Below are 26,913 nucleotides of genomic sequence, written 5' to 3' on the forward strand. Positions count from 1 at the left end.
TTTTTGTGTTAAGAAGTCAGCACACAGTGTGTAAAAAATGGACGAATGGCGGATCAACACGAATATGCTTATTCATACCCGGAAATCAATAACATTTTACTTTGTTATGTAACTTTGGTCGGACAACATGGCTGCGCCCACAAAAGTCAATCTGGAGGCTAGTTGTTTTTGTTTTTTACATTCCATATGATTATGTAGAAAGTAAATTAGGCCAAGATCAATGAATATCTATAGCTACAGTCCATGATATATGAGTAATGTCTGTTTAGATAACTTCCTACACTCGCGGTTTATGCTAGGCTAGGCCTAGATAGAGGAGTATAGAATAGGTAGAAGCCTCTCGAATATATTGGCCTACTACTAGTTACTACACAGCACTGCAGACTGCTGGCTACCTGACCTTTGGCTTGCTCAGCTAGCCAAAGCTAGGCCTAATGTGAAGGTACTTCCTTATTGTTGACAAGCTGGGAATTGTTGTTCCTTATAAAAAGTAGTACATCTAAAAGGATTTTTATAAATTATATTCAATAATGTTACAATAACGTTTAATTTGATTAGGCCTGGTCCACATTTATTTTAAAATATATAAAAGAGATCGCCATCTTATTTAAAAAAAATAATAATGGCCTAATTCATAGTTCCAGACAGAATTATATCTTATAATAATTTGCATAATTTGTTTAGTTTCCAAAATTGAAAAATGACCTCATTATTCGGGCTGCAAGAGGCGAAAAAACCGAGCGTGTTCCTGTGTGGGCAATGCGACAGGCCGGCAGATATCTACCTGGTATGTTGAGCAAATCATTTTCCATTTTTGTTTTGTTAAAAAAAAAAATCTGAAAATAATATAAAAAAGTTCTGAATGTGCTTGAATTAAAAGCTGATTTTATTCTGTTTCATAGAGTTTCGCGAGTTAAGAGCAGAACATAATTTTTTCAAAATTGTGCAGACGCCTCCATTAGCGTGTGAAATAACATTACAGGTACAAGTTTTAATTATTTTTTCATACTTTAATTTCATTAAAAATCTAGTAGGTTATTTTCAATATTTGTTTTCTTGTTCTAACTTATGAGGATCATTTTCTAGTTCATGTTATTTATATAAGACATTTAAGTTTATGTAAGATTGATTATATAAAAGACACATTTGTTATTTTTAATGAGGTACTTTATACTCGTGGTTAGTCAGATGTTTCTGAAATAATTACAAAATAAATAAAGGAATAAAAAAAGAAAAAGAAAGAAGAAAAATCAAGTAAAATAAGTACAGAAAGATATTTCATAGTCTTTTCATTGAACATTAAATTATATTTTTAGCCTATTAGACGGTTTCAATTAGATGCTGCTATTATATTTTCTGATATTCTCGTTATCAACCAAGCGTTAGGTATGGAGTGTGTAATGGTACCAGGAAAAGTAAGTATACAACCTCTATACTTATAGTGTATACTATAGTATCCTGTCAGTTTCTATAGTGGTAAAATTATATATAATAATAAAATCACCTGATAGACGAAATAAGAATGAAATATTGTATTGTAAGATATGGAAAGTTCTAGTGTAACAAAGTAATTCATACAACTACATTTCTTTTTGAAATATATATATATATATATAATTTTCTGCATTTCGGGAAAGTTTGGCAACATTATTCACGACATCACCTTAAACCCTTTGGTGTCAATCAAGGACTTACGAAAGTTGGAAAAGATCTCAAAAAATGAATAGAAGCAGCAGCTGATATAAACTTCTTAAAAGTTATATAATGTAGTTTTAATACAAATATAATAATATATCACAATGTCAAAATTGTTATCTACTGCTTGTGTGTGTTATATTCACCTTGAATTCACTTTATCCATTTGAAAATTACAATTGAAAATACTGTATGTTACTAATCTTAAATTTATCATTTTACAATGATATCTATGTTATTCATGCAATCAATCTTTTATTTCGGAATCTCTACAAATAAAATTACGTATAAATTAACAAGAAAATAAACTGTACGGACTGATTACTACAATATGACGCGCTCTCATCTTATGAGTTAATTGGTTAATCATTTTTATTTCAGGGACCAACTTTCCCGCAGCCCATTGTAGAACCTGAAGATCTGAAGCGGCTTGACAAAGATGTAAATGTACAAGATAAACTGAGCTATGTGTTTTCTGCAATAACCTTAACTAGGCAAGAGTTGAAAGGTCAAGTTCCTCTTATAGGCTTTGCTGGAGCACCAGTAAGAAAGACATGTTTTCAAGGTTGCCACTAAGGGTCATCAAAAGTGATTAGCAAGGGCTGGAAATTTACCACTAAATGAAAATATGGAGCAATAATTGGTTTCTTGTTGCCTAATAACAGTATACACAACAACGTTTATCCCCCTAAAGCTCTGTCTACACTATCAAATGTTATGTGCCAACAAAATGCCCATATATGGACATGATGATGTCATATTACTACCATATTTGGGCACATCACATTTTTTTTTTCAAACTAGTAAGGGTTGTCCTTTGTCTTTTTGTACAGTTCCCACCAAACAGTATTCATTTAAAATTGTATGTACTTCTTTTGAAGTAAATGGATATAGGAGGCTTAAACCTGACAATCTAACTACCTAATCAACCAATACCCACAAGGATTTACTAATTTTAAAATATAATCATAATAATAATAATAAAATTTTAAAACGGAGGCTCGTTCACAACAAAATGTGTTCTTCCACGAGGCCGTATGAAAGAAATAAAACTACAATATCACAATTATCAAACTGATGAACAAACAAGAAAATGATGGGCTTTATACACCAAATTAGATAAGGATTCTGTTTAATCTGCTGTAGGAATGTAATATAATATTTCAACATGTTCTTAATGTTTTATTACTAGTGGACATTAATGGCCTACAGCATAGAAGGTGAGGGATCTAAGACATATGCAAAATCTAAGAAATGGCTTTATACTCATGTTGAAGCAAGCCATCAATTCCTGCAAATACTCACAGATGTAATTGTTCCATATTTGGTGTGTCAGGTAGAAGCTGGAGCTCAGGTAAGATGACTCAATATGATTAATTTGGAAACTTCTGTATTTTAATAGCATTAATGCGAAACTTCGTCCTCTATCCCTCATAAACCGTACATATCATTTGGCTGTCAAAATAGCACATTTTTGGGGAAAATGTAATTTTAGACTGATTTCCGGCGATCATATTCTGCATTTGGTAATTTCTCTGAAGGAACTGATCATTAAGGGCCCTCAAAAAAACATACTTATACAGTATTTGTCATTTTTGTATTCTTACTGTTTCATCAACTTTTTAGTGGAGGTTTTTATCTCTGTCAGTTGATTTAAAATACAATTTTTTTTTAAATACAAAGAAACATATATAAAGTTCTCATGACAAATTCACTAAAATAAACTAAAATGGATGTAGTCATAACATACATAAAGATTTTAAAGAATTAAAATGAAGGTTTTGCATTCCACATAGGCATGCATTAAAAATACAATAATATGCATCAATGGCATTGTGCGTGACATGGTTAAAAAGCCTGTTGATGCAATGCCCTGGCAAAACAACAGAACAAACATAATTTGTGATGAATTCTAAACTAATTATGCTTGTCTCAGCTTGGTTTAGATACTGCTCAATACTTTTTATCAGATGATAACGGCATTTTCTGAGAACAAAAATGTATGGTTTTATAATTGTGTAAAAAAACATTTTTATTACAAAACTTTCATATGTTCTTGGTTTCAATATTTCATTTATAATACAGATTTTTCTTTTGAAGATTCCGATAATCTATTGTTTTTTTTTTTATTGATTAATATAAATTTTATGTCTCTTTCTAATAGTGTAATAAGTGCAGCGTTTACCTTTGTACAATTGTTTGCGGCTTGTTAGTTCTTCTATGTTCAGTTGAAATTAACAATAAAACTAAAAAGATGTATTTTCCCCCAAAAACACGAAAAATGAAAATTAATTAAATCAGACTTTGAATAGGTTAGTTTGTAGTTTTAATAAAGTTAATCACTTCCATAGAAAAAAGACGAAAAAAAAAACAAATGTTTTCACTTATAAAATAACATAATAAATGGTTCAATTTCAAAATTGTACCATTTTTTGCTTTAAAATACAGTTTTTTCAGGTAAATCAATTTTGTTTAGATCCAATTTTTGGTCAAAGTATTACTATTATGTGACATTAAAATTGCAAAAAGCTCAAATGAATTTAAACTATTGGTCAAACATGATATAATCTACATAAAACATGGTTAATGATGTTTACAACGCATTAACAGCTTAATTTGTTGTATTAGAATGAACTACTATTATTATTCTATAATTTTGGTACTGTACCACAGGAGTGAGAATGTAAGGAAGACGATCAAAGCATATTGATCGAAACGTCGAGAAACTTAACAGTTCTTTGCAGAACTAAATATGTGGTGTACCGCAAACTTTATATCAACATATTGATTTCGCTATGCAAACCTTCAAACAATATATTAAATTTTGTTGTTTGACATTTCAGCTTTTACAAGTGTTTGACTCGCATGCTGGTATCCTTGGTAAAGATTTATTCTGTACATTTTCTCTTCCTTATCTGAAACAAATTGTTACAAGAGTCAAGGATTCACTTCGATCAAAATCTATCGAACCTGTTCCAATGGTATGTTTACTTTATTTGCATTCATACCTGTCGTCCTAAAGTAAACTTATATAAAAATGAATTTGAGGCCTTTTCATTTTAATCATACTGTATTACTGAAGTGTTTTAATATTATATACATTTACAGTTTAGTTAATTGTGTATACAAATACTGCAGCAATAATAACATGATTTTTGTTGTCATTTGTACAGGCGCTGCAATACTATAAATATGAACAGCTTATTTTTGTTTCTAAAAACCTTATTGATTGAACTAATAATTTATACAAATTACTATAATATTTCTTAGTTAAAAGCCAACTGTTTTACTAATTAAATTTTCTCCTGATATCAAATGTAGGTGCCTCAAATAATTTTTGCTAATATGTCAACATTTTTATTTCTTAGATTGTGTTTGCAAAAGATGCACATTATGCCCTAGAAGAATTAAATAACAGTGGATATGATGTTGTAGGCCTGGACTGGACAATTCAACCTCAGCAAGCACGGTAAAATGTTACATTGTTTCCTTAAAGCTCTGTTTACACTATCAAAAAAGTGTGATGTGCCCAAATATGGTAGTGATATACCCAAATATGGTAGTGATATGACATCATCATGTCCATATATGGGCACATCACATATTTTTGTCACAAAGTTTGATAGTGTAGACAAAGCTCAAGGCAATAAGCACTTCATCATTTTTAAAGCCATGACATTAAGGTTGGTGATTTTTATTAAGGTTGGTGCACACTGAATAAAAAAAATTGAAGTGAGTCGCATGAAGCTTGAAAAAGTTAAGACCATTGCAAACGTGTCGCAATCCAAAGGTTCCAATTGGAAGCACAGCGTTAGATGTGCACCGGCCTTTAAAAAGTTTATAATTTCATATCCAGCAGTTAATGACCAGCTAATTAAACCTATGTAATGCTTTCTCAAAACAAGTATCATAGATTTGAAAGGTCACTACTTACTTTTGTTATGACAAACTGTTTGGCAAGCATGATATTTCAAATTTACAGATTCTTGGTAACATTATGAAACTTAATGCAAATTTGTCGAGACATAGATCATACAAGTGTAGCATGAGCCTGTTACATACATTGTTTAGCTAGTATCAAGTTCAAGTTCAACTCTCCTCAAAGGGAGACTTTATTCTGTGTATAGGCCAGTGGCCTTAAAACATAAACATTTCTTTAGTATTTGTATTGGGTTTCTAGACTTAAATAATGAAACAAAGTAGAACATATTTGAAATATAATTTGGAATGAGACGATTTCTTTCTTGATTATTATTATAATGGGCAGTTAAAAATAAGATGAAAAACATCCTCTACTTCTCCTCTGTTACATAGTTTACAAATACGTTCTGGACAGGGCACATTCATCCATTTACCTATTTGGGCTTCTAAATTCAGAATATCAAGTCAGAATACTAAAGTCTTGCTGTATGTGTACAGCCTAATACAACAGATTATTGTTACCCAGTATGTATGAGAATTCTAGCAATTCTTTTACATTATGTCAAGTCTCTGGCATTAGGCTCTCAAGATCTCACACCACACACCTGAAATCTTACACTTATTCACCAATTTCAATCTTTCAATTATTAAAACAAAACTTTACTTTAACTGTACCTAGTTTTTTCTGTTTATTATGACTTTTATGTCTATATTTTCCAATCCTGGGCCACAAAGTGGGTTAAAATGTCCTGGACCGACTAGGCTGAAACTTTGCTAGGGTATAACACTATGAATGGTGGCCCTATTTATTATTTTTGGAAAAAAATAAGCAAAAGAGGGAGAAAAACAAAGTTATACTCTAACAGGATCCACAATCACCAACTCACATACTTAATTCTCGTCAAAAAATTACAGCTGTATTATTGGTTAAATTTTGCTTTCAATTTCAGAGCCGTCACGTCCAAAGTTTCTCTTCAAGGTAACTTGGATCCTTGCGCAATGTACTGCAACAAAGATGACCTCACCTCAAAAGTTAAGCAAATGCTATCACAATTTGGCACCCAGAAATATATAGCTAATTTAGGTCACGGAATGTATCCTGATTTTCCACCAGAAAGTCTAGAAACTTTTGTCAATGCAGTCCATGAGATATCTGAGAAAATGAACCAATAGTAACCTCAAAAAACAATTGTTTTGGAGTATTCCAGAAGAATAGAGACATTCCCTAAGTTATGTTGTTTATTTGCTAAGCAAACAATAAAGCAATACAGAAATAAATAAAATACAATACAATAAAAATACATAAAATAAATTCTTATGCATTGTTAGGAAAAACATAGTTTTTTTAAAATAGATTTATACAAAAATGTACACAGATTAGGTAAAATGTAGTTGAAAATATATATGCAACTGAAAAAATTACAATACTGTGGGTATCAGTGGCTGGATCTTAATGGAGATACAAATAAAATAAGCACTGAAAATGACAATGCTGTGGGTATCAGTGGCTGGATCTTAATGGAGATACAAATAAAATAAGCAAAAAGCTAAATCATGTTGCTCGAAAGCTCTGCTTTCTTCAGTGCAAGAAAATATATATAATATATTTATGAAGTATTCATATAGAGTTAACGAGAGAAATCTCACATATTTGCAAAAAGCCAGGTTGATATACATACTGTAGTATTAGTTTTAGTAAACATTGTTATATTTTTTCAACATATGAAATAAAATGATGTTATGGTTACAATTTTGTCATATGTATTATCTGTTGTCATAATATAGTTTAGTTAAACATGACTAGCTTACTAGTTTACTTGGTAGTACCATTCAATCTGCCATGTGGCAAAAGCAGAATGTTCAAAGCAAAGCTGGAAATTGCTATAAATGAAGATTTTATTAAGTTGAATATACTTGGTATTGCGTTACAGGATTCTCAAGTACAATGGAGGGGTCCGTAATTACTACCGAAATCGTACAGAAATGAAGATAAATACCACGGAAATATTTTAAAAACTATACAAAATTATGATTTGGCCTAAAATAATGGGAAATCCCTGGAAAAACACAATAATTATGACCTGCACTAAAAAAGCCTGGGGTTTTCCACAAATGTATGAGCGTCAAAAACGAAACATACTCTGTGGACAGTCATATCACTCTGTACATGCCCAGAAATATGTGTTAAGAATTACTGTTTTACACGATCCTAATACTCTGAAAAAGTAAAATGACATTTTCTGTGGAAATTTTGTAATATCAAGACTACTGAAATGAATTATATCAAATTGAGAATTTTACATATTATGGTCTATTTTGGAAATTCCCACAACTGAATAGGTTTGGATTTTGCAATTATAATTTGGCACTAATTATTATATGAAACATCATTTAATCTATTTAGAGAAAACCAAGTCTAAATGGTATTAATATTTGGTTGTTTTGAGGGGAAACAAAACAAAATGAGAAATAATAACAATTAAATGTTTTAACAATAAACAAATTCTTGGTTTCACTTATGATCCTATTATTGCAAAATTCAGTTTTTTAAACAATATTTTGTAATAAATTTAGAAATTTTTTTAAATGGTGTACTTTACTTGCTTTTAGGCAAATACATCGCTTTTATAAGATCACATATATTTTTCTAAATATATACAAATTTAAATGTATATTATCTTAAATATGCGCAATTTCTGTGCCATAGCATGCGCAGACTTAGGTGGGGATAAACAGGCTTTAGCACCCCCACCCCCTAAAATTTAGCAGCCATGTCTTTTTAAAATAAGATGACTATTTTTATTTTTCTGCAACTCGACGGATCGTTTTATCATTTATGAAATATTTACCCCCCACCCCCTAATCTATAATGCTGGATCCGCCCCTACATACTGTAGGCGAATCCAGAAGGTACCTATTGGCTCACAGCCTCTTCCCACCAGCCATTTGAAGGTGAAAAGAGGGCCTGTTATGACAGAGGACCATCCGGACACTTCTCATGTGCATTTTTCACTATGTCAAGATACCAATTTCTATTCAACATAATTCTACTAAAGCCAATTACTGCAAAACTAGTTGGTGCCATGTTTGTTGGAACAAGTATCATGTGATCAACTCATGATTTCAGCTTTAGCCAACCAGGTGTCAATCAGCCCATCTCAATGATGATGACAATCATACTTTCATAAAGACTTTTGATTTCTGTGAAACAGTACAAAAATATTGTTACATTTGAACCAGAAAGTCTACTAAAAAGTCTACTATTAATATTATGGCAGACAATTAAGGCCATTAACGGTTCTATGGTAGAAAAATTAGATATTGAATAGAATATATAGGCCATTCACATTACTTTATTATACCAATTATAAACAAATGGAATATGTAGTTTTGTTTTTACTGTTTTCAACTTTGGTGCTACTTGATATTTAAGCTCTGTTTACACTATCAAACTCTATGCGACAAAAAATGTGATGTTCACATATATGGACATGATGTTGTATTACTACCATATTTATGTATATCATTACCATATTTGGGCACATCACATTTTTGTTGTCAAACTAGTTTGATAGTGTAGACAGAGCTTTATTAATATAATGGGTCAGAGGTTAGACTGGTGACAGTGAATTGAGATGATGGCTGCGATGAACATTTTGATTATATTAGAGTTCACCATTTATTCATCAGATGAATACCAATATAATTGTAATGTTGTTTTGCAGGCTTCTGTACGCTGAAACACATTGTAAACAAATAAACTAATCATTATTATTCCATTTATTTTTTAAATATAAACAGCAACATAAGTACATCAGTGATTATTCCATAAGGTCCATAAGGTTTTAGATACTAATAAACTGTTTTGTCTGGAATTGTGTTTTCATAGATGTTGGCTATGAATAATCTAATAAAAGTACTTTCTTTAAAATTATCCTGGTTGTTCTCCGGCCTAAAATTTTCTTTCTTTATGTTAGTACCATAAGTGAGAGCCTTTCTGTAAGTTATTTTTACACAACAAAAGACTAATTACCCTCTCACATCACCTAGTGTCAACAGCACCATTTTGTTTGTTGTGGGTAATTTGAAAGGGGAATAACTTGTAATTGGTCAACAGATTTCAACTGACATTCTTCAACCAGGTTGGGAGATACCTGACATGATACACCTGTACTGTATGTACTCCAACCACAGACTGCAACATATGGAATGCCAATCGTGTCGTGCAATGGGTAAACTATTCTTCTTTATGGTCTATTAAACAAAAATCAATCAGATATCATCTCAAAATATCTTTAGTTCTTCAAAATGTAGATAAAAATCATTTATTAATTTCTGAACCATTCAAAAAAATCAATCAGATTTCATCTCAACATATCTTTAGTTCTTCAAAATGTAGATAAAGCATTTACTAATTTCTGAACCATAATTGTAATCTGTTCCTCTGTCATATACTCTGACATTGATATGGCATTCATTAGTACAATTGTCTCTTCTGGCTTAGCTGCATTCACCCATATACGTCCATTCATTCCAGCCATTACTTCAAACTTGATATGCTGTCCTAAGCCTTTTATCAGATTACATTCTTTACTCAGAATTCTGTAACAAATTAATAGCAATTAAAAATGTATTAAAGACTTTTATTTGTATTTATTTCTTTTTAATTAATGCTGAATAAATAATTATTAAAAAAAAAACTGCCAGCATTCCAGATTTGTTTATTTTATTTTTAAAACCAAAAAACAGCAGAAACAAATCAACAACTTACAGCCTGGTTTAACAGAAACAAAGACAATTACAACAACTCAGAAACACTAAAAACCAGTCTTTTGTAAATAAAATACCGGATTTGTTTTTAGGAAAAATACACTGTAATTAGCCTAACTAATGAATACCATACAAATAATGAAGGTGTGAACAAGAGGCTTAGTACTGGCATTGTCTTCAACAAAGGGACAAATAGTAAATACTGAAATACATTTATTTCAACTAAATGTACTGTATCTTCTCCATTGTCCACTTACTTTGTTTACCAATATCTTAAAGATGTATTGTCCCCCTGAAAAAATATTTTTTTTTTGAATATGCCATTTTAATGTCACATAATAATTATCCACTTTGACCAAAAATTGGATCGAAAAAAAAATGTATTTACCTGAAAAATTGTAATTTAAAGCAAAAAATGGTCAAATTGGCTGACAGTCAATGGTTTATGGTGAAATATAACCATTAATTTTGTCATTTTATAAGTGAAAACATTATTTTTATTCATTTTTTTTTCTACGGAAGTGATTAACTTTATTAAAACTACAAAATAACATATTCAAAGTCTGATTTAATTAATCTTCATTTTTCATGTTTTTGGGGGACAATACATCTTTAATTGTGAATTTTATACTATAGCCAATGTATATATAATGTCTCTACAGTAATTTTATTTTTACTTTTCTTTTGTTATATTTCACTTTTACTTATATTATTTTTACTTTTGTACGTCTGATTTTGTTTATGTGATATCAGTACTACGATACTGAAAGTGTCTATTTCACAATATAGACAGAAATAAATAAAATAAATGTATTATTTTTATGTGCATTCCTTGTAATCAAGGTCTGCTCTTTGAAAATGAGTCAATTGTGAGTGTAATTTAAGGTTTTCTATTGACACTTCTTTTGTGAAAATCTGTTGTTTTACTTGTTGTTTTACCTTGATTACTCATTGAAAGTAACTAGAATCACAGTTTGAAAGCTACAGTAACATACCAACAACCAAGTTACAGTGTTATAAAAAAATTAGAAAATTGATTAGAAAGGAACTCACAAAATCAAAACTTACTTTCTTACTAAGCCTAGAGAACATTTAAACATATAGCCACCCCGGTTTCTGTTGATCACCCCCAATCCATCACCTTTACCCCCGCCATCAATACACACCATTTCTGGTTCCATATCTTTGTTTGCTACCAGCAATCTTCCATAAACTATATCTCCAATCTGAAAAAAAAAATACAATTTTAATCATTGTTATTTTCCTATTATTTTCTATACTTGTTATACTTATTTCTAATTGTTTGTTTGAGCTTGTCAACAAAACAAATAATTTTGTATTCTATATTCATAATTTTTAATTAATTTAATTTTTAATAATTATAGACATATACTTTATTTGTGGAAAATGTAAAAACATTTTCGAAATTCAAATTTTTGTCTTCCTTGGCAAGATATTGAAATATATCAAAAATACTTGTCTAAAGCTCTGTCTACACTATCAAACTATTTTGAAAAAAAAAGTGTGATGTGCCCAAATATGGTAGTGATATGACATCATCATGTCCATATATATGCACATTTTTTGTCACATAAAGTTTGAGTGTAGAGAGAGCTTAAAAACTGGGTTTCCATAGTTGGCAAGTAATATCTACCTGAACATTTGGTCGATTTCTTTTAGTTGCTCCTTCAAATGCCAAGTATGATAAACTTGCTGGCACACTGCCTCCAATGTCCACAACAAACGTATCACCAGCTTTTTGAAGTACAATTCCAATTACAAATTCTCCTTTTGTAGGCACATACTGAAAACAAAAATATACAGTAGCATGGAAAATTAACATTGTTGATTGTATGGAGGTTCATTCATTTTTTTTTGGTGCTCTATTTTTTTAATAGTTACTATTTATTTGAATGCATGGCGAAATCAAATGTTGAAGTTTGCAGTACACCATGTATGTAGTTCTGAAAAGAACTGTTGAGGTTTCTCGACGTTTCAATCAATATACTTTAATCGTATTCGGGGGAGTACTTTTTCCAGAACTATATACGTGGTGTACTGCAAGTTGTTCTATTTGTATCTGGTCTAAACAGATTTGAAAATCTAAAAATTATTTTTACTATAAATATACTGCTTTTCTTTTACCGATTCCTTATCAGTTTACTTAAATTTAGAGGCTAGAATGAATTGAATCTGGGACGATTGAACTTGTTTTATTTGAAAGGTAAATAAATGTTAATATGTTAATGAATGAAGAATGCAAATTTGTAATATAAAATATACTGCAATACCATTTTTTTTTACATAAATGAAAAATTTGTAATTTATTGTTTATTTTATATATCAATAATAATATCTTAATGCTTATGCAATTATGAATATGTCCGCATTTTGTCTATTCACAAAAGTGCGTCTAGCCTAGATTCCTCCTTGCCCTAGCCTAGGATTGGGCCACGGGCGGAAATGTGACTCGAGTGAGTGGGAGGATCTCATCATTCTCTTTCGTCCCCCGTCATACCCGTTTTTGATGGCAATCAACCCAGTAAGTTTCCGGGTCTGTTTTGTGTCTTATGATTCCACATTTACAAACAATAACTTCTTCCGATTCCTGACGTAACCCTGGACCAAGCCGTATCTTTTTTCCATCATCTTCGTTTGTTTTCAGTACCACAACATCGCCAGGAATAACGATTCTACCTTCGACGATGTTTTGATTGTCGCCCATGCTGGATTCCACCATTTTGGGTCATCCTAGGTCACATTGTTCAGCGTTAATTGTTTACGCATGCTCAGATCAATCAAAACATCTTTCCCACAGACGGAACTTCCGGTGGTTTTGACACGGCGATAAAGCCAATTATATTGGTTAAAATGTCGCATTTTGTGGATAATTTCTGGGTAAGTGGATAATTTGAGGTTATGTTACATATTATTGTACATTTTTAGTTTATATAGTAAAGAATGATATTGTTTAAAAGGGATTAACAATCGTCAGGCCGGGTAATGAACGCTGGCCTGATGATGATGATGGTGGTGTGACTGTGACTGAAGGTTGTACAGATATTACATTTGGAGGAGTTCCCTGTCTAGACTGGGCTGCACCTCAACAAATGTCAAAGCCTAATAATAATAGGCCTATAATAGGCGCCAATCCTAGGCCTAAAAGACCAATTTAGATTTATTGTTTAGATGCAGATAAGGTGGAATTCTATTTATCATAAACTCTTTTTTTTAGTTTTGTAGAATTTTATTTTAGAAATTGATTACATTTACATACGTCTACTACAGAGTAGTAAAGTAAGTAATTAACCACCCCCAGCTAGATACAAAATACTATAGTTCAGACAATTTTAAAATCTTGGCTATATATTATTATTGTAACAGTGGTTTGTAGAAGAAAATAGTTAAACATATTGATGGTTTCAATGATAAAAATAATTTATATTCACGGCATATAATAATAATTTAATTTGTTTAAATAAATTTGTTTTAGTTTAGATCATGGGACTGCTGACTCTTGTAGTTACAGTAATCTTATTTACTTTAGCATTACCTGACCAATTCATCTCTGTATATTTTATGTTATGGTTTGTTGGTCAAATAAATAAATGAAATGATTACTGTAGAAGAAATTAGAAATATTTTTATTATGTGATAGTTTGTTGCTCTTGACTTGAAAATAACAATTGAATAATTATAGTAATTTACTGGTATTAAAAACCACTTCTAATGTCTTAATAATCCATGTTGGTTTACAACTATATACTAAATGGCTGCCATTAATGTCATTATAATTAAACCTCTCATCAAGGTATGTTTTTCATTACATTAGTATCTTGGCTTTTACCTTAATTCTTCAGTCAACTAATGAACCTACTGTAACGATATACATTAAGATTTAAACAGACTGTAAAATATGATTATAAAAGAAGGTAAAATGTTGTCAGACTTGAATGAAGCCTAAAGCAAAGCCAATAGAAATAAAAAAGGATGCATGTTTGCCGTTTAGATTAATTACTGAAGATAATATTTTAGGTGAGTGGTTCACGGTGGCTAAATATAACCACCTGCAGGAAATTTTAATGTGAACATTAATACTGATAGGAAGGGTTGTTCGTAAAATCAAATTATCTGACATATTACTGAATTAAAAATGACGGTAGAAACGGAGATGAAGTATAGTTACTTTTTAAGGTGAGAGAGATTATTTTGTGATGTTAGATTGACATGACACAGTTAGCAGTACAGTATATGGGACGTCTTTTCAGTTGACATATTCTGTATTTTTAAAAATTATTATGAGGCTTAGCGATTGCAGTTTTTTCAAACAAAAACATTTAGAGGACCCAGAATATATGGATCAGGAGGTAGGCACTTAATTAATTAATAAGTTATTAATTATTTTAATGATATAGTTTATGTTGATTCTACAGTAGAATGGATTGGCTTACTGTAGGACAACACTTAATACTTAATACATACAGTAGTACCACATGCGCCTGTATTGTACAGTAACCCTTTACTATCCTACTGTACAGTAGGTGCATAGGGTACTATGTACAGTAGCAGCATTGTGTGTAGGACCATTATCCACAGCAATGTTTGGCTGGAATTTACACTATACTCTGTAAACTATTGTATTTACTTTAAAAAGCTTAAATAATTACTAAAGACATAAATCCTATTGGCAAGTACATTTCTTTATCAGAATCTTTTTCAAATTAGTACAGTATTTTATAATTTTATTTAAAGCTCAGATTATAACCCTGATAATAACTGGTGTACTTTGTAAACACCTAGTGTACTGTTAGTATAGTCTAGATTCTATTAATGTTTGTACTCTGTAAAGCTGTCTCAGAATTACCTCATGGTTAGTTTATAAATACTTTATTAGAATCCTTTCAGCTTTTTTGACGTGAATCACTTGATTGAAAAAGGCGAGAAGGATCTGATTAACTAATTAAATTAAAGTAAAACGAGATTTAGTTGTACAATGATGTATGTGTAAGACCACGTCATAATGCTAAACTGCCGGTTATTTATTTAACCATTGCTCGTCGTAGTGATAATCTCAAATATTCTTTGGCTAATATTGATTATCTTGTTCAAATTCAAATCTTACGATTGTTTACATTTTGATTGTTATGTTTTAAGAATACTATAATGTGATCATTATTTGATCTATTTTTAAAATGTTTTGATATGATGGGAAAGGAGAAACTCAACAACTCTCAAGTATGATGTGTGAAAAATATGTGAGAGAGCAGAATAAAATACTGTATGTTGGTCGCAACATTATTAAACCAACCTTTATTATTTTATTAGTTGGTTTTCCGGTTTTATGATTACATAGAGTAGATTTACTTAAATAAAAGATAAGATAAAAAATAAACATGATCCATTGTCCTCTAATAGTTTTGTTTATAAAAAGAAAAATGTTTATTACACTTTACTGTAACAGTTAAAAAAGTGTAAAAACTTGAATAATAATGGTGAGTCCCAAATCATGTACTAAATTATAATACTGTAAACTAGGTACATTATTTATTTGAGAATGAATTCCTTTCTACTGTATAAAATAAGGTTCCTAAAACACAAAATTCAGTCTTTTTAAAGATTGACTTACAGTACAGGTACTGTAAAGTAAACTGTAAAGCTCTGTCTACACTATCAAACTATCTGTTCCCAATGGTAGTGGTATTCCCAAATATGGTAGTCAATATGACATCATCATGTCCATATATGGGCACATCACGTTTTTTCAATGTCAAATAAAGTTTGATAGTATAGACAGACCTTAAGGATTAGCCATATAGTGGTTGCCAGTTTATTTCTTATTTGTATACCAATATGAGGGCTTATAGCTGCTCAAGTTCAGCACTCAATATTAATTTACAGTTTTAATGAGTTTTTTGTATGTCGGGTGATGGTATTGGAAATTACAGTACAGAGAAACGTGATATTTTATAGGCTGTATCGTATAGGCAGTTGTGTTATTTAAGCGACATTTAAGCAGTGTAAAATATTGTACCTAGTGAGATTTTTTTCCCTATGGCTATATTATATATTATTTTAGCCTGTTAAATATTTACTTTAGGATGACGACAGTAGGATTAGGTTACGTCCTGCCATTTATATTAATTAGAATTTCAAAATATCCGATTTTCATAGAACATGTAATAAAAGTAACCCATTAACATGTTTATATAGGTTACAATGAGCGTACTGTATACCAGAATGTATCCTTGTCCTCAGGAAGTTAGGAATGGATCCCAAGTGCATTGATTCCGTGTCTTCCTATGGGAAGGAAGCAATACATTTCCAAGCATAACTTCATTCATTAGCATATTCTACCATTCTAGCAATCTGTGAATTCTTTTAACTCACTCACTCAGTCACTGTACACACACTGGGCATGATGTTTAATATTGTATGAGTCGACTGTCTTCTTGGATTCTATAATATTAATAATCAATCGTTATTTATTAATTTTTATTGGAATATACTGTAAATAGTAGTATTGTCATGAGGGTAAGTTGATTGAATGATGTGTCTGATCATTTATTTTAATTTCATTAAATTAATTGGTACAGTTATTCTGTATTCACAGTTAATATCAAACTGTTTTTTTTCATATATTTTAAATAATATACATTTTCTTTAAAAAAAATCATCAGAATAATATTTTTATATTTCATGAAACTATTTAAACCATTTTCTTCCTGGTTTTCTATTAAAAAAATACCTTGAAGTTCCCATTAAATTCATCATCTCCATGAATTTTTTTGCATTAATTTATCACATAATTGTTTTTCAACTCAATGTTGTTTTTATTTGACAGGGGGAAAAGAATCAGGGATTCGCAGTTCTCTATAATAATATGAAAAATGGCACTACCTCTACTAAAGAGTTGGAGGACTTTATCCGTGAAAGGTAAGCTAGTTTATTCCATAGTTATTTTTAAATAAATACTCAGTAATTTAAAGAGAGAATTCTCAAAGATCAACTCATAATTTTTGAAGACTAAATATTTTAAACTTTTTTATGACCAAAAACAAAACTACTCAATATGGATTACAGCTCTTTATTTTAGTTTTAGATATCTCATACTGTCTGTACTGTATGAAGTCGATTTTCCACTAGGCGAATTTGTTCGCGCGAATCGAAACCGTCAGCTTATACGCATGTGTAGTGAAGGATTTGGAAGATGAAAACATAATACGTATGTGCATAAGCTGGCGCATTTGATTCGTACGAACAAATTCGTCTAGTGGAAAATAGGCGCTTGAAGTAGGCCTGTATTGTGCTAAGAAAGGTTCAGAGAAATACACACCAACAACAGTTTGTAGTCTGAGACTTCAGGCACAAAATAGACTAATTAGGCCTGTCTATTGTACAGTACAGCGCGTTTTCAACACTTTAACAAGGCAATAATTCTGTCCGGTAGTGTATCTCATCTAAAACATTCTTCCACTTCAGCCTAGAATAGAACACACTGCTTTAAATACTGTAATATAAACAGCACCAATGATAACTAACAACCATTGAACATTTCATGATGTATGTTTTACCAGATGTTTTTTTTTCCTATTGAGATTCCAAGAAATGTGTTGTTTGTTAATATTGGCCATACAGTAGTTTGACCCATATTGATTTGTAACACTAATAGTAAATACACAGAGTACCAGTAAGAAACTGTCTAGAAATATGGAGCATACCGTACTGTAATTCAAGATTTTAAAAGTCTGTCATTGTCATGAATGTAGCTAAAGTCTGTGGTGGCTGTCAGAAGTACTTCCAGGTACCCAGATTAGGCTGGTGCTAGGTCTTAAATTAATTCTTAGGATGGGTGGAAGACTGAAGATTTGTGGTTTCCCCACTGACCTCATTGCACATATTAGTACAGCTCTACTATCTGACTACAGTAGGAAAGGAATAGATAGTGTTTGTTATTAAAAGACTGGTCAACCTCTTCAGTCAAAGACTGATCTCCCGAGTCCCAGAGGGCCCAGTTATGATCAGTTACTGTGATGTACTAGTACACCGGTTAACCCCCTACTCGTCTCGAAAGATGTACTATGTTCTTTAAAGTTAACATGAACCAGATGTGTATACTGGACCTACGGTTTATAGTCCTTATCCGAGAAGAATCGTTCTACCACCAGAACCAAGGAGTGAGTGAGCCTCGAAGCCTTGCTGCTTAGTTATGGAAAAACTTGAACCTGTGTCCTTAAGGAATATCTCGCCATAGCACACAGTATTTTTCAAAGGAATTATGAAAAAAGTGTCAGGAAGTTGGATAGTCAATGTATCAAACCGACAAATCTACACAGATGATTGGCATATCAGTACCATTATTATTTACCAAGTTCCTCGTCAGTTGAATTATTTGACGACGCTATTGATGTTATCATTGTCTCTTCATTATTATCCGGTATTCATTGAGCAGGTGATTTGAAAGTAGCTAATACAAATATCGGTCTTCCTCTCAGAGGAAGTCTCATTGCTCTGCCAATTTGAGATAAAAACAAATAGATACCATTATAGGTATCATTTTGAATGCCCTTTATGTGTGTACTTTCTATTAATAATACGCAGATTATAATCGCACTTACAGTACATGAAGACTATAAAACCAAAGTATTTAAAAATATGTGCACAATGTAAAATTGCTATGAAATCAACATACAGAGTTATTATTTATTATTTCATTCACATCTAAAATGTCCGTTTACTGGCCATCAATGTAATGTCTGAAAAATGTACCGACTAAAATGGGCCAGTTACTGGGATGTTTAATCATGGAGTCCATGGTATACTGTAATATAGACAAATCATTGTTTAAATATAGAGATACAGTAGAACCCCTCATTTGGAACACCCATATTCAGGGGCAACCCTAAAGGGGACACTTTTCATATGAAACAAACAAGGGGAAGTAAAGCTATATAGAAAACTCTCTTCAGAGGACACCCATACAGTATACCTCTATTAAAGGGACACTTCGTAATTATAAGGTTCTACTCCACTGTTTGAAAAACTTGCCTTTCCAAAATAAATGTACAGTAACGTTATTATCTTTAGTATTGCAAGGCTGAAAAAAGTCTTTAAAAACCTTTGCCAACCACTCCTGTAAGTTACTACTGTACATTTCTTTTTATCACAGAAAAAGGAATAGTTTGATTTTTTAAGTGCAATCTACTGAATAATCTCAAGTCACTCTACAAGTTCACTTTAACTATGTACTGTATTAATATCATTTGCTTGATTTTGTTGTGAAGTGCATTATTTTGTAAATGAGCTCTATTTTTAGGATTTCATAAATGCTAACTGCCAGTCACTGTATTGCACCAACGTAATACAAATAAAGCTACAGAGAGGAGTCTGCTCAGTTTTCAAAGATAATTATATTTTCAGCTGTTTTTGTTATTGTTGTTTTTTCGTTTAATATTCATATTAGTTATGACACTTATTATCAGTATGATTCAATCAATTACATTTAAACAACTACTGTACAATTATTATTATTTTGCTTCGAACGTTCCTATTGACAATTTTGAATGAATACACTGTTTTTTTTCTAAACAATACACTTTATTAATGAGCCAAACACCCACATATTGAGGTACTCTTCATGAAACAGCCTGTACAGCATTAAAATGTTCAAGTTATAACTAGCATCTTGAACATTTCACTTTATTAAATCATAATTTTATTTGTCTTTAGCAAATTCTTCTTTTCAAATTGAACGACTATCAGTGGGCGGCAGATCAAGGATGTTTAAAAAGGGGGCCCCAAGGACTAAAAATGGCTGCCTGAACCTGTCCTATCTTTTGCAATGTACATTTCAAAATTTAGGGCCCTCTCCACTTGGATCTGTCTGATTTAGTACCTTGACACTTGTAATGATAACTACTGTGGCTGTAGGGATGTTTAACAAAAGTATTTTATATGAAAAACTGTAGCAGGAACAAGAATTGAACTCAACACTCATAATTAGAAGATGTGACTACTGTATGATCAAAGGCTATTTTTACCACATTTTAAACAGGACTAATTTATTATACATTTGCAATATTAGTACATACATCAGTACGCTGTCCTTAATTGAGTAGCTATCATTTTACATTTGATATTTTAGATAATTAGCCTAAAACCATCAGTGTGTACAACGTCTACTGTACTCCATCTACTAATCACATTTCATTTGTGACATTTATGTGACTAACATACTCTATGGCAACATGTTGACTGTTCTAAAGCTGCTCATTATGAATAATGAGTTAGACATTGAATGTTGATATCAATGTTCAATTATCATGGTAAATGCACACTTATGGTGTTATGTCATGTAATCGTATGATTCATGTGATGTAAAGGTTACATTTGACGCGTTTAAGAAAATTAGGCTGTGTTTACAGTTTATGTTCAGCGAAATTCAAATTAAAAAATAGTTTCTTATAACCTCAGTGTACATTTCCATTTCAAAAGAACCGTTTTATTATGGAAAACAATTGACACCAACTTAATTTACAGCATATCATTCATTGTCCCCCTTTATTTCACCCTTTTTTTAGAATTTTTCCATCATTTTAAAACTATAGTACGGTAATTTAATAGAAAATAAAAACTCTCCCAAAACCACAATTTGTTCAGGTCCAAAAATCCTTCGTACTGTACAAATAATACTTTTTTTTTTTTAATTAGAAATTACTACTACTACTGTCTGTCAACTTTAGAAAGTTGACATTTTTTCCTATTACCTGCAGTAATACCCTTGGACCTTTCACATCTCATGAGTTTATACCATGGAGTAACTCCATGCGTTATTTCTAAGTTTTGATAGGCTGTAGGCGAAATAGACGTACTGTATAGTTATTTATATGTATACCGTAAGTGTTGTTGTACTGTACAACACATTACGATATATTTTACAGTATCACAAACCAGTAGTCGCCTTGTAATTTGAATTTTTTTTATTGAAATCAATTCCCAGTGAGTCCGTGCAATTATAAGAACTTCTAAATTGATATCACTCTGTTTTATTAGTCAGTCTCAATGAAGTTTTGCCTTTTAATGATTAAAGAATTGTGTATTAAATTAAAGTGCTATGCAACCCAAAGGTGAACTTTAATTTAAAAAACTTTTAATTAACACAATCATTGTTAATGTTATGTGAATAATGTTAATTCATTTCAAGCAAGGTTTATTTTATCTGTAGTAAAATATATTTTGCACTAAGATATTTTAACCTCTACATTTAATATCTAATATTTTCACTATAGTATAAAGCCCTGTCTGCACTATCAAACTTTACACAAAAAAACGTGATGTGCCCATATATGGATATGATGATGTCATATTACTACTACCATACTTGGGCACATCGCCATTTTTTGTCACATAAAGTTTGATATTGTATTGTTGTAGACAAAGTATAAATTCATGATGCAAAATGTAAAACAAGGAGCCAATCCCTTGCATGGAAATATTTTACACTATGATAAACATTGAATTGCTAATCCATTACTCATTGTATATCCTTAAGTGTTTACTATCAGTAATTAACACGATATTAAACTGACTGAGTCATTTTGCAATCAGTGTCAAGCTCTTAGTGTTCACCTTTGACAACAATACATCTTTATTGTGAACTAAATCAATCTTATTGCTTGACATTCTAAACACAGCGGTAACATCCCATGATCTCCCGCGTACATTTAATAACAAGAACAGCATTAATAAGTTAAGCATCAACTACATGCCAATCCACAGGTAGTGAGATTAATATAAGCCTTATACCATGGAGTATCTCCATACACAGTACTGTAGTTTTCTTATCTTCATCTTTGATGTGCATCTCTTCCGTGGTATCATGCAACTATTTTTTTCTCTCAGCAGTCAGAAATTTATAATCCATTTAAAAATTCCTTGGACATTATTATTTTATTATAGATATATTATTCTAGTTGATCATATTTGAAAACTCAAACACATTTGCCAATAATGTTTAAATTAGACTAAAAATAACACTGCTATTTACAGCACTTATAATACAGTTCTTGTGTTACAGTTAAATCAAAATCAAAATCGACAAGAATAAATTTTCAACCCACCATAAAATAAAATGATTGAATTGATTTGTAGATTAATATTATTCTAGTTGATTATATTTGAAAAATCAAACACATTTGCCAATAATGTTTAAATTAGACTTATGTAAAAATAACACTGCTATTTACAGTACTTAAATTACAGTTCTTGCGTTTCAGTTAAATCAAAATCGACAAGAATAAATTTTCAACCCACCATAAAATAAAATGATTGAATTGATTTGTATTGTAGATTAATGTTTGTTAAAGCAAAGCTTGAATATATCGATAAATTGTTAATCACCAAATTCTCAGAAAATTACTGCTTTGTTAGTTTACAATACTGTACAGATGGTAATTAGTCTCTAAGAAATTTATTAAATAATATTTTCAAATGTTGCTCTCTATGTACAGTAATATAAACAGGAATTATTAAACATGGTGTTTTGTATTTCACTCTCCTGGTAGCCATTTTGAATTGAAATAAGAATAGCATGCTGTTTATTAATATTCCATGCTAAGTAATTCATTGCATTATATCATTCAGCATATGAATTACTATACATACTGTAATCTAGCCATTTGTCGCTTTTCCGCTTGAGTAAACTCTATTACGAGGATTCATTCATTAAAGTACCTCATCATGATCAGATTGGCTTCTTCCCAACCAAACAGGAAACCATTTTGAAAACGGTTTCTCTTGCATTTTGCCTTCATCTTTGCTTCTAGGTGTCTTTCAGCAATTTCATTCATTCAAAATTTGTGTGATTCATCCATTAATTATATTCAGTTTTTGTAGTAGCGTATTCACAATGAATCATAGTATTTTCCATTCATAGTTTAGCTTCACTAACAATACTGTCGTAAATAATTTGATCAATTTAGGTTTATCATGTTTTATTTGAATATTAAATAATAATGTAAAATCTATGAATTTGAAGCACACACCAGTATAATATCAAGCTGCCTCGGTATCTGATATTGATTCTATATACTTAAGTTTAGAGTTTACGATTTTTCTGTTTCTGTATAAGTTTATTAATATGGATGATATTTCCGAAATAAAAAGAAATTGAATTGAATTGATACCATTCCAACAAAAATTGTAATTATAACTAGAATATAGGTTTGTCAAATATAATGTATTAATTTTAATTTTTAAATAAATACAGTAAATAAAAAACAAATTATTGGCAGCCAAAATATGAAATGTTACAGAATAATTCGATTGAAAAAAATTAATCGCAGGACAATTCTTCTGTTCTTTGAAAGTGCATACATTAAACTTTTTTGAACCGTACTCTACGCTGTCTTTTATCAGTTAGGTTTATCTCTGATTGTGTGATTTATAGTTTTGGGATATAATGTTCGTTCTACATGCAGTTGTGAGTTCAAAAGTCCTTGGTTGAAATATTCCCAGGATTAAACGAAAATGATACTTAATGAATTATGGGATGCTGCTATAGATAATTGTAACTAACATTTAACCATTAATGTTTTTGTAATCTTGAGCAATTCATGCGTGGTTTCGTTTTAAAGCATAACATTAATTTTAGAATCGTATTCTTTTGATTTACTGACTACAATTAAATGCGAGATTAATTTTTATGTTTAGCATTTCTGTCATGTGAGATTGAATCCATCATAAGCAGCGTGCGCCTTCTTCTTGTTTCCATAATATCATGTGATACAATACTCCTCTGACATCTAGTCTATTATCTTATAATCTTATCTGCGACCCATTTATACTCCTGGACCCATTTATACTCCTGGTAAATCATGCCCAATATTTTAGTCTATTTTTACCTACAGTTATCCTTTGTATTTAAATATAGCCATTATTTACACAAACCAATAGTGGTTAGTATTTACAGTAAGCCTTTTATCTGGAGAGCATGGACTATTGTCAGTTTATCCAGGTAAAGCTAGGCACAAAAGAAACTATGTCATCCACTTGGCTTACTTATTAAATGTAACATGTACAGGTACCCATACTCCTGGTAAATGTGTCTTTGCCATCAATTTGGTATTTTTTGATTTACAGTAACATTTTCTGTTTTTACCCATTTAAAACTGTTGCCATTCAAGAACTTGTTATATTTTTACATATTTTACATACTAGAAATGTCTTTGCCATCTAGTGTATAGTACATGTAGTTATTTAATAATCACTTCTACCGTTGTACCCATTTGTACCATTTATACTGGTAAAGTTTTGCCATCCAATTGGTATTTTCTTAACCCATATTTTCTATCCTTAATTTACTAGTTTTTTATTATTATTTTAAATGTAATTGTTTTATTAATTTTACAGATCAGGAATTGAAGAAACCTATTCCAAGAATATAACCAAGTTGTCAAAATTAGCGTTGAACTCTTCCACTTCAGGGTGAGTACATTATTCCACACAGATGAAAATCTTATGTGCACAGTGTGTGACTGGTAGGTAGCAGGCACAAGGTACAATTTCACACAGTAAAGAGAGGGCATAGTACAACATAACATATGATATACTACCATAACTTTAAAGAACATTTAACATTGAATAAATAATTTGTTAGATGAAAAAAAAAATTTGATTATATTACATGATACTGTAGGTTAAATATAATTTAAGATTATAGAGGGGAAAGATATGTGCGTTGCATCTATGTGGGAACCAAGCGTTAAAGTTGATTATGTTGGTGAATTGACTGCTGAACTTCTCAGTTTGTCCATAAACCTGTCGTCAGTTCTAACTTTTCATGACTATACACCGATGCTATTATAATCACAAATACAAGATTTATCTTCAAACGTGAATTTGGCTTGATGATTAGTACTGAAGTTTAACTGGGTTAATGTTTTCTTGTATGTCTTCTGATGTCATGATTAATGTGAAACCATTGCACACATTCTACAGACAAGAACTTGCATGATATCTAGATATGACATCTGAAAATAGGTTAAACATTATATGCATACCTATATGCAGAAATGTATCATCCATCATAATTTACAGCATAGTATATATCTCGATATCTTTATTTAAAAAAACATCAAGAGCAATTCACTGAGGAAAATAAAAATCTGTAGCAGCCAAAAAAGCTGGGGGATTTGTTACAAAAGGTAATTAATTAAACACATCAAAACAAACAATTTCATACAAAAAAAAACAATTGAAGCAACAAAATTGAAAACGAGCGTCGGAGGTAAATAGTGAATATCCAAGAGAATCAAAAGATGGGTGATGAACCAATTAAGAATGTAGCAGATATTTTATCATTAAAATAAAACATTTTTTTTTATAACTTTATATCTTTTGATGTATATTACTGTATTTTTAATAATGTACAGCTTCATGTTTTAAAGTTGTTTTTTTATCTATATCTGAGTATTTAAACAGAAATTTATTCAATTCAATGTACTATAATATTTCTTTTTAGGTCATTTGCACCATTTTGGCAGGTTATAAAAGGTGCAATGGATAAGGTAGCGACAACTCATATCAAATTGATTCAAAAGCTACATGAATTGGTCAAAGAAGTACACAAGTATGGTGAAGAGCAGCAGAAGAAACATAAAATCGTAGGTTTACCAATTATTAATTTTATAATAATACTTTATAACTAGCCTTTGGTGCATGTTTACTTCCCACATCTTCAATACGCTTTGGATGGTAAGTGTAAGTTGAAAAGAAAGCTACAGTTTGAGTTCTCTGATATAAACATCATTCTATAGAGTTAGTAGTTAGGTGACAATTTGGTTTGTTTCTTATTATTTATTTCTACTGGGTGACTTTCAATCAAAGACTGGTCTCCTAGAGGGCCCGGTTATGATCAGTGGCTGTGAGTGTACTAGTACACATAGGTAACCCCCTACTTGTATCAAAAGATGTACTAGGTTCTTGAAAGTGCATATGAGCTAGATGTGTATACTGGACATACGGTTTATAGTCCTTATCCGAGAAGACCCATTCTACTAATCTTTGTTCAAGTCATTGGGTTATCAACGGCCTCTGTTGAAAAGTGATCAGGTTAAAACCTTACCAACCGTACTGGTGGCTACAGCCCTGTTAAACCAACAGTGGTTTTATACCATCGGAATGGAGAATTCAAAAAGCAGTGTCCTTCATACTTTTTGCTGTAGAATCTTGTTCAAAATGTATAGTATCTCAATAATGATATAATACTATGAACTACACTCTTGAAAACATGTAATCCTTCAAGTGCATTTTAGCTTCTAGCTCAATAAGACATTTCCGGTAATAAAGCTTCTAAATGTAAATGATAATTTTAGTGAAAATGACAAGGTAAATGAACCATAATTAATAGGGTTATTTAACGACAGCGTTTGGTTTGTGAATATAAAGTTGGTAAAGTCTGTACAGTAGATGCACAAATTTCCATTGAAACTAGAAAGGTCAAAGAATATTTATAAGAAAATCTTTTCTTTC

The 26,913-nt window shown here is 31.0% G+C and overlaps 3 protein-coding genes across 5 annotated transcripts in view; 2 read left to right on the forward strand and 1 right to left on the reverse strand.

Annotated features, from left to right (window-relative positions):
- Positions 1-39: 39 nt before the first annotated feature.
- Positions 40-7,360, forward strand: LOC144845945 (uroporphyrinogen decarboxylase-like). Its single transcript, XM_078703466.1, has 9 exons — positions 40-157; positions 685-787; positions 903-982; positions 1,317-1,415; positions 2,077-2,238; positions 2,888-3,049; positions 4,539-4,676; positions 5,064-5,164; positions 6,567-7,360. The coding sequence occupies exons 1-9, from the start codon at positions 128-130 to the stop codon at positions 6,787-6,789; spliced, it is 1,098 nt and encodes a 365-aa protein (XP_078559592.1). The 5' UTR covers positions 40-127; the 3' UTR covers positions 6,790-7,360.
- A 2,021-nt stretch (positions 7,361-9,381) lies between these two features.
- On the reverse strand, positions 9,382-13,146 carry LOC144844266 (exosome complex component RRP40-like). 2 transcript variants are annotated; one of them, XM_078701104.1, is made up of 5 exons: positions 12,905-13,146; positions 12,041-12,190; positions 11,455-11,612; positions 9,981-10,218; positions 9,382-9,895 (listed from the first exon to the last, which is right to left on the reverse strand). In XM_078701104.1, exons 1-4 carry the CDS (start codon positions 13,124-13,126, stop codon positions 10,005-10,007), a joined length of 744 nt encoding a protein of 247 aa, XP_078557230.1. In that variant the 5' UTR covers positions 13,127-13,146; the 3' UTR covers positions 9,382-9,895; positions 9,981-10,004. The 2 variants fall into 2 exon arrangements, with proteins under 2 accessions (XP_078557230.1, XP_078557229.1); XM_078701103.1 differs by having other exon boundaries at positions 9,382-10,218.
- A 46-nt stretch (positions 13,147-13,192) lies between these two features.
- The window catches only part of LOC144844229 (F-BAR domain only protein 2-like), a 43,565-nt gene continuing 29,844 nt past the window's right edge, over positions 13,193-26,913 (forward strand). The window contains exons 1-4 of one of the 2 annotated variants that reach the window (XM_078701021.1): positions 13,193-13,284; positions 17,228-17,319; positions 24,793-24,867; positions 25,904-26,045. In XM_078701021.1, coding sequence (XP_078557147.1) covers positions 13,258-13,284; positions 17,228-17,319; positions 24,793-24,867; positions 25,904-26,045 — 336 coding nt within the window. In that variant the 5' untranslated portion in view covers positions 13,193-13,257. The remainder of the gene's footprint in view (positions 13,285-17,227; positions 17,320-24,792; positions 24,868-25,903; positions 26,046-26,913) is intronic. The other variant, XM_078701022.1, reaches the window with a different exon arrangement.

This window comes from Antedon bifida, chromosome 6 (assembly GCF_963402885.1).
Source record: "Antedon bifida chromosome 6, ecAntBifi1.1, whole genome shotgun sequence".
NCBI lineage: Eukaryota > Metazoa > Echinodermata > Crinoidea > Comatulida > Antedonidae > Antedon > Antedon bifida.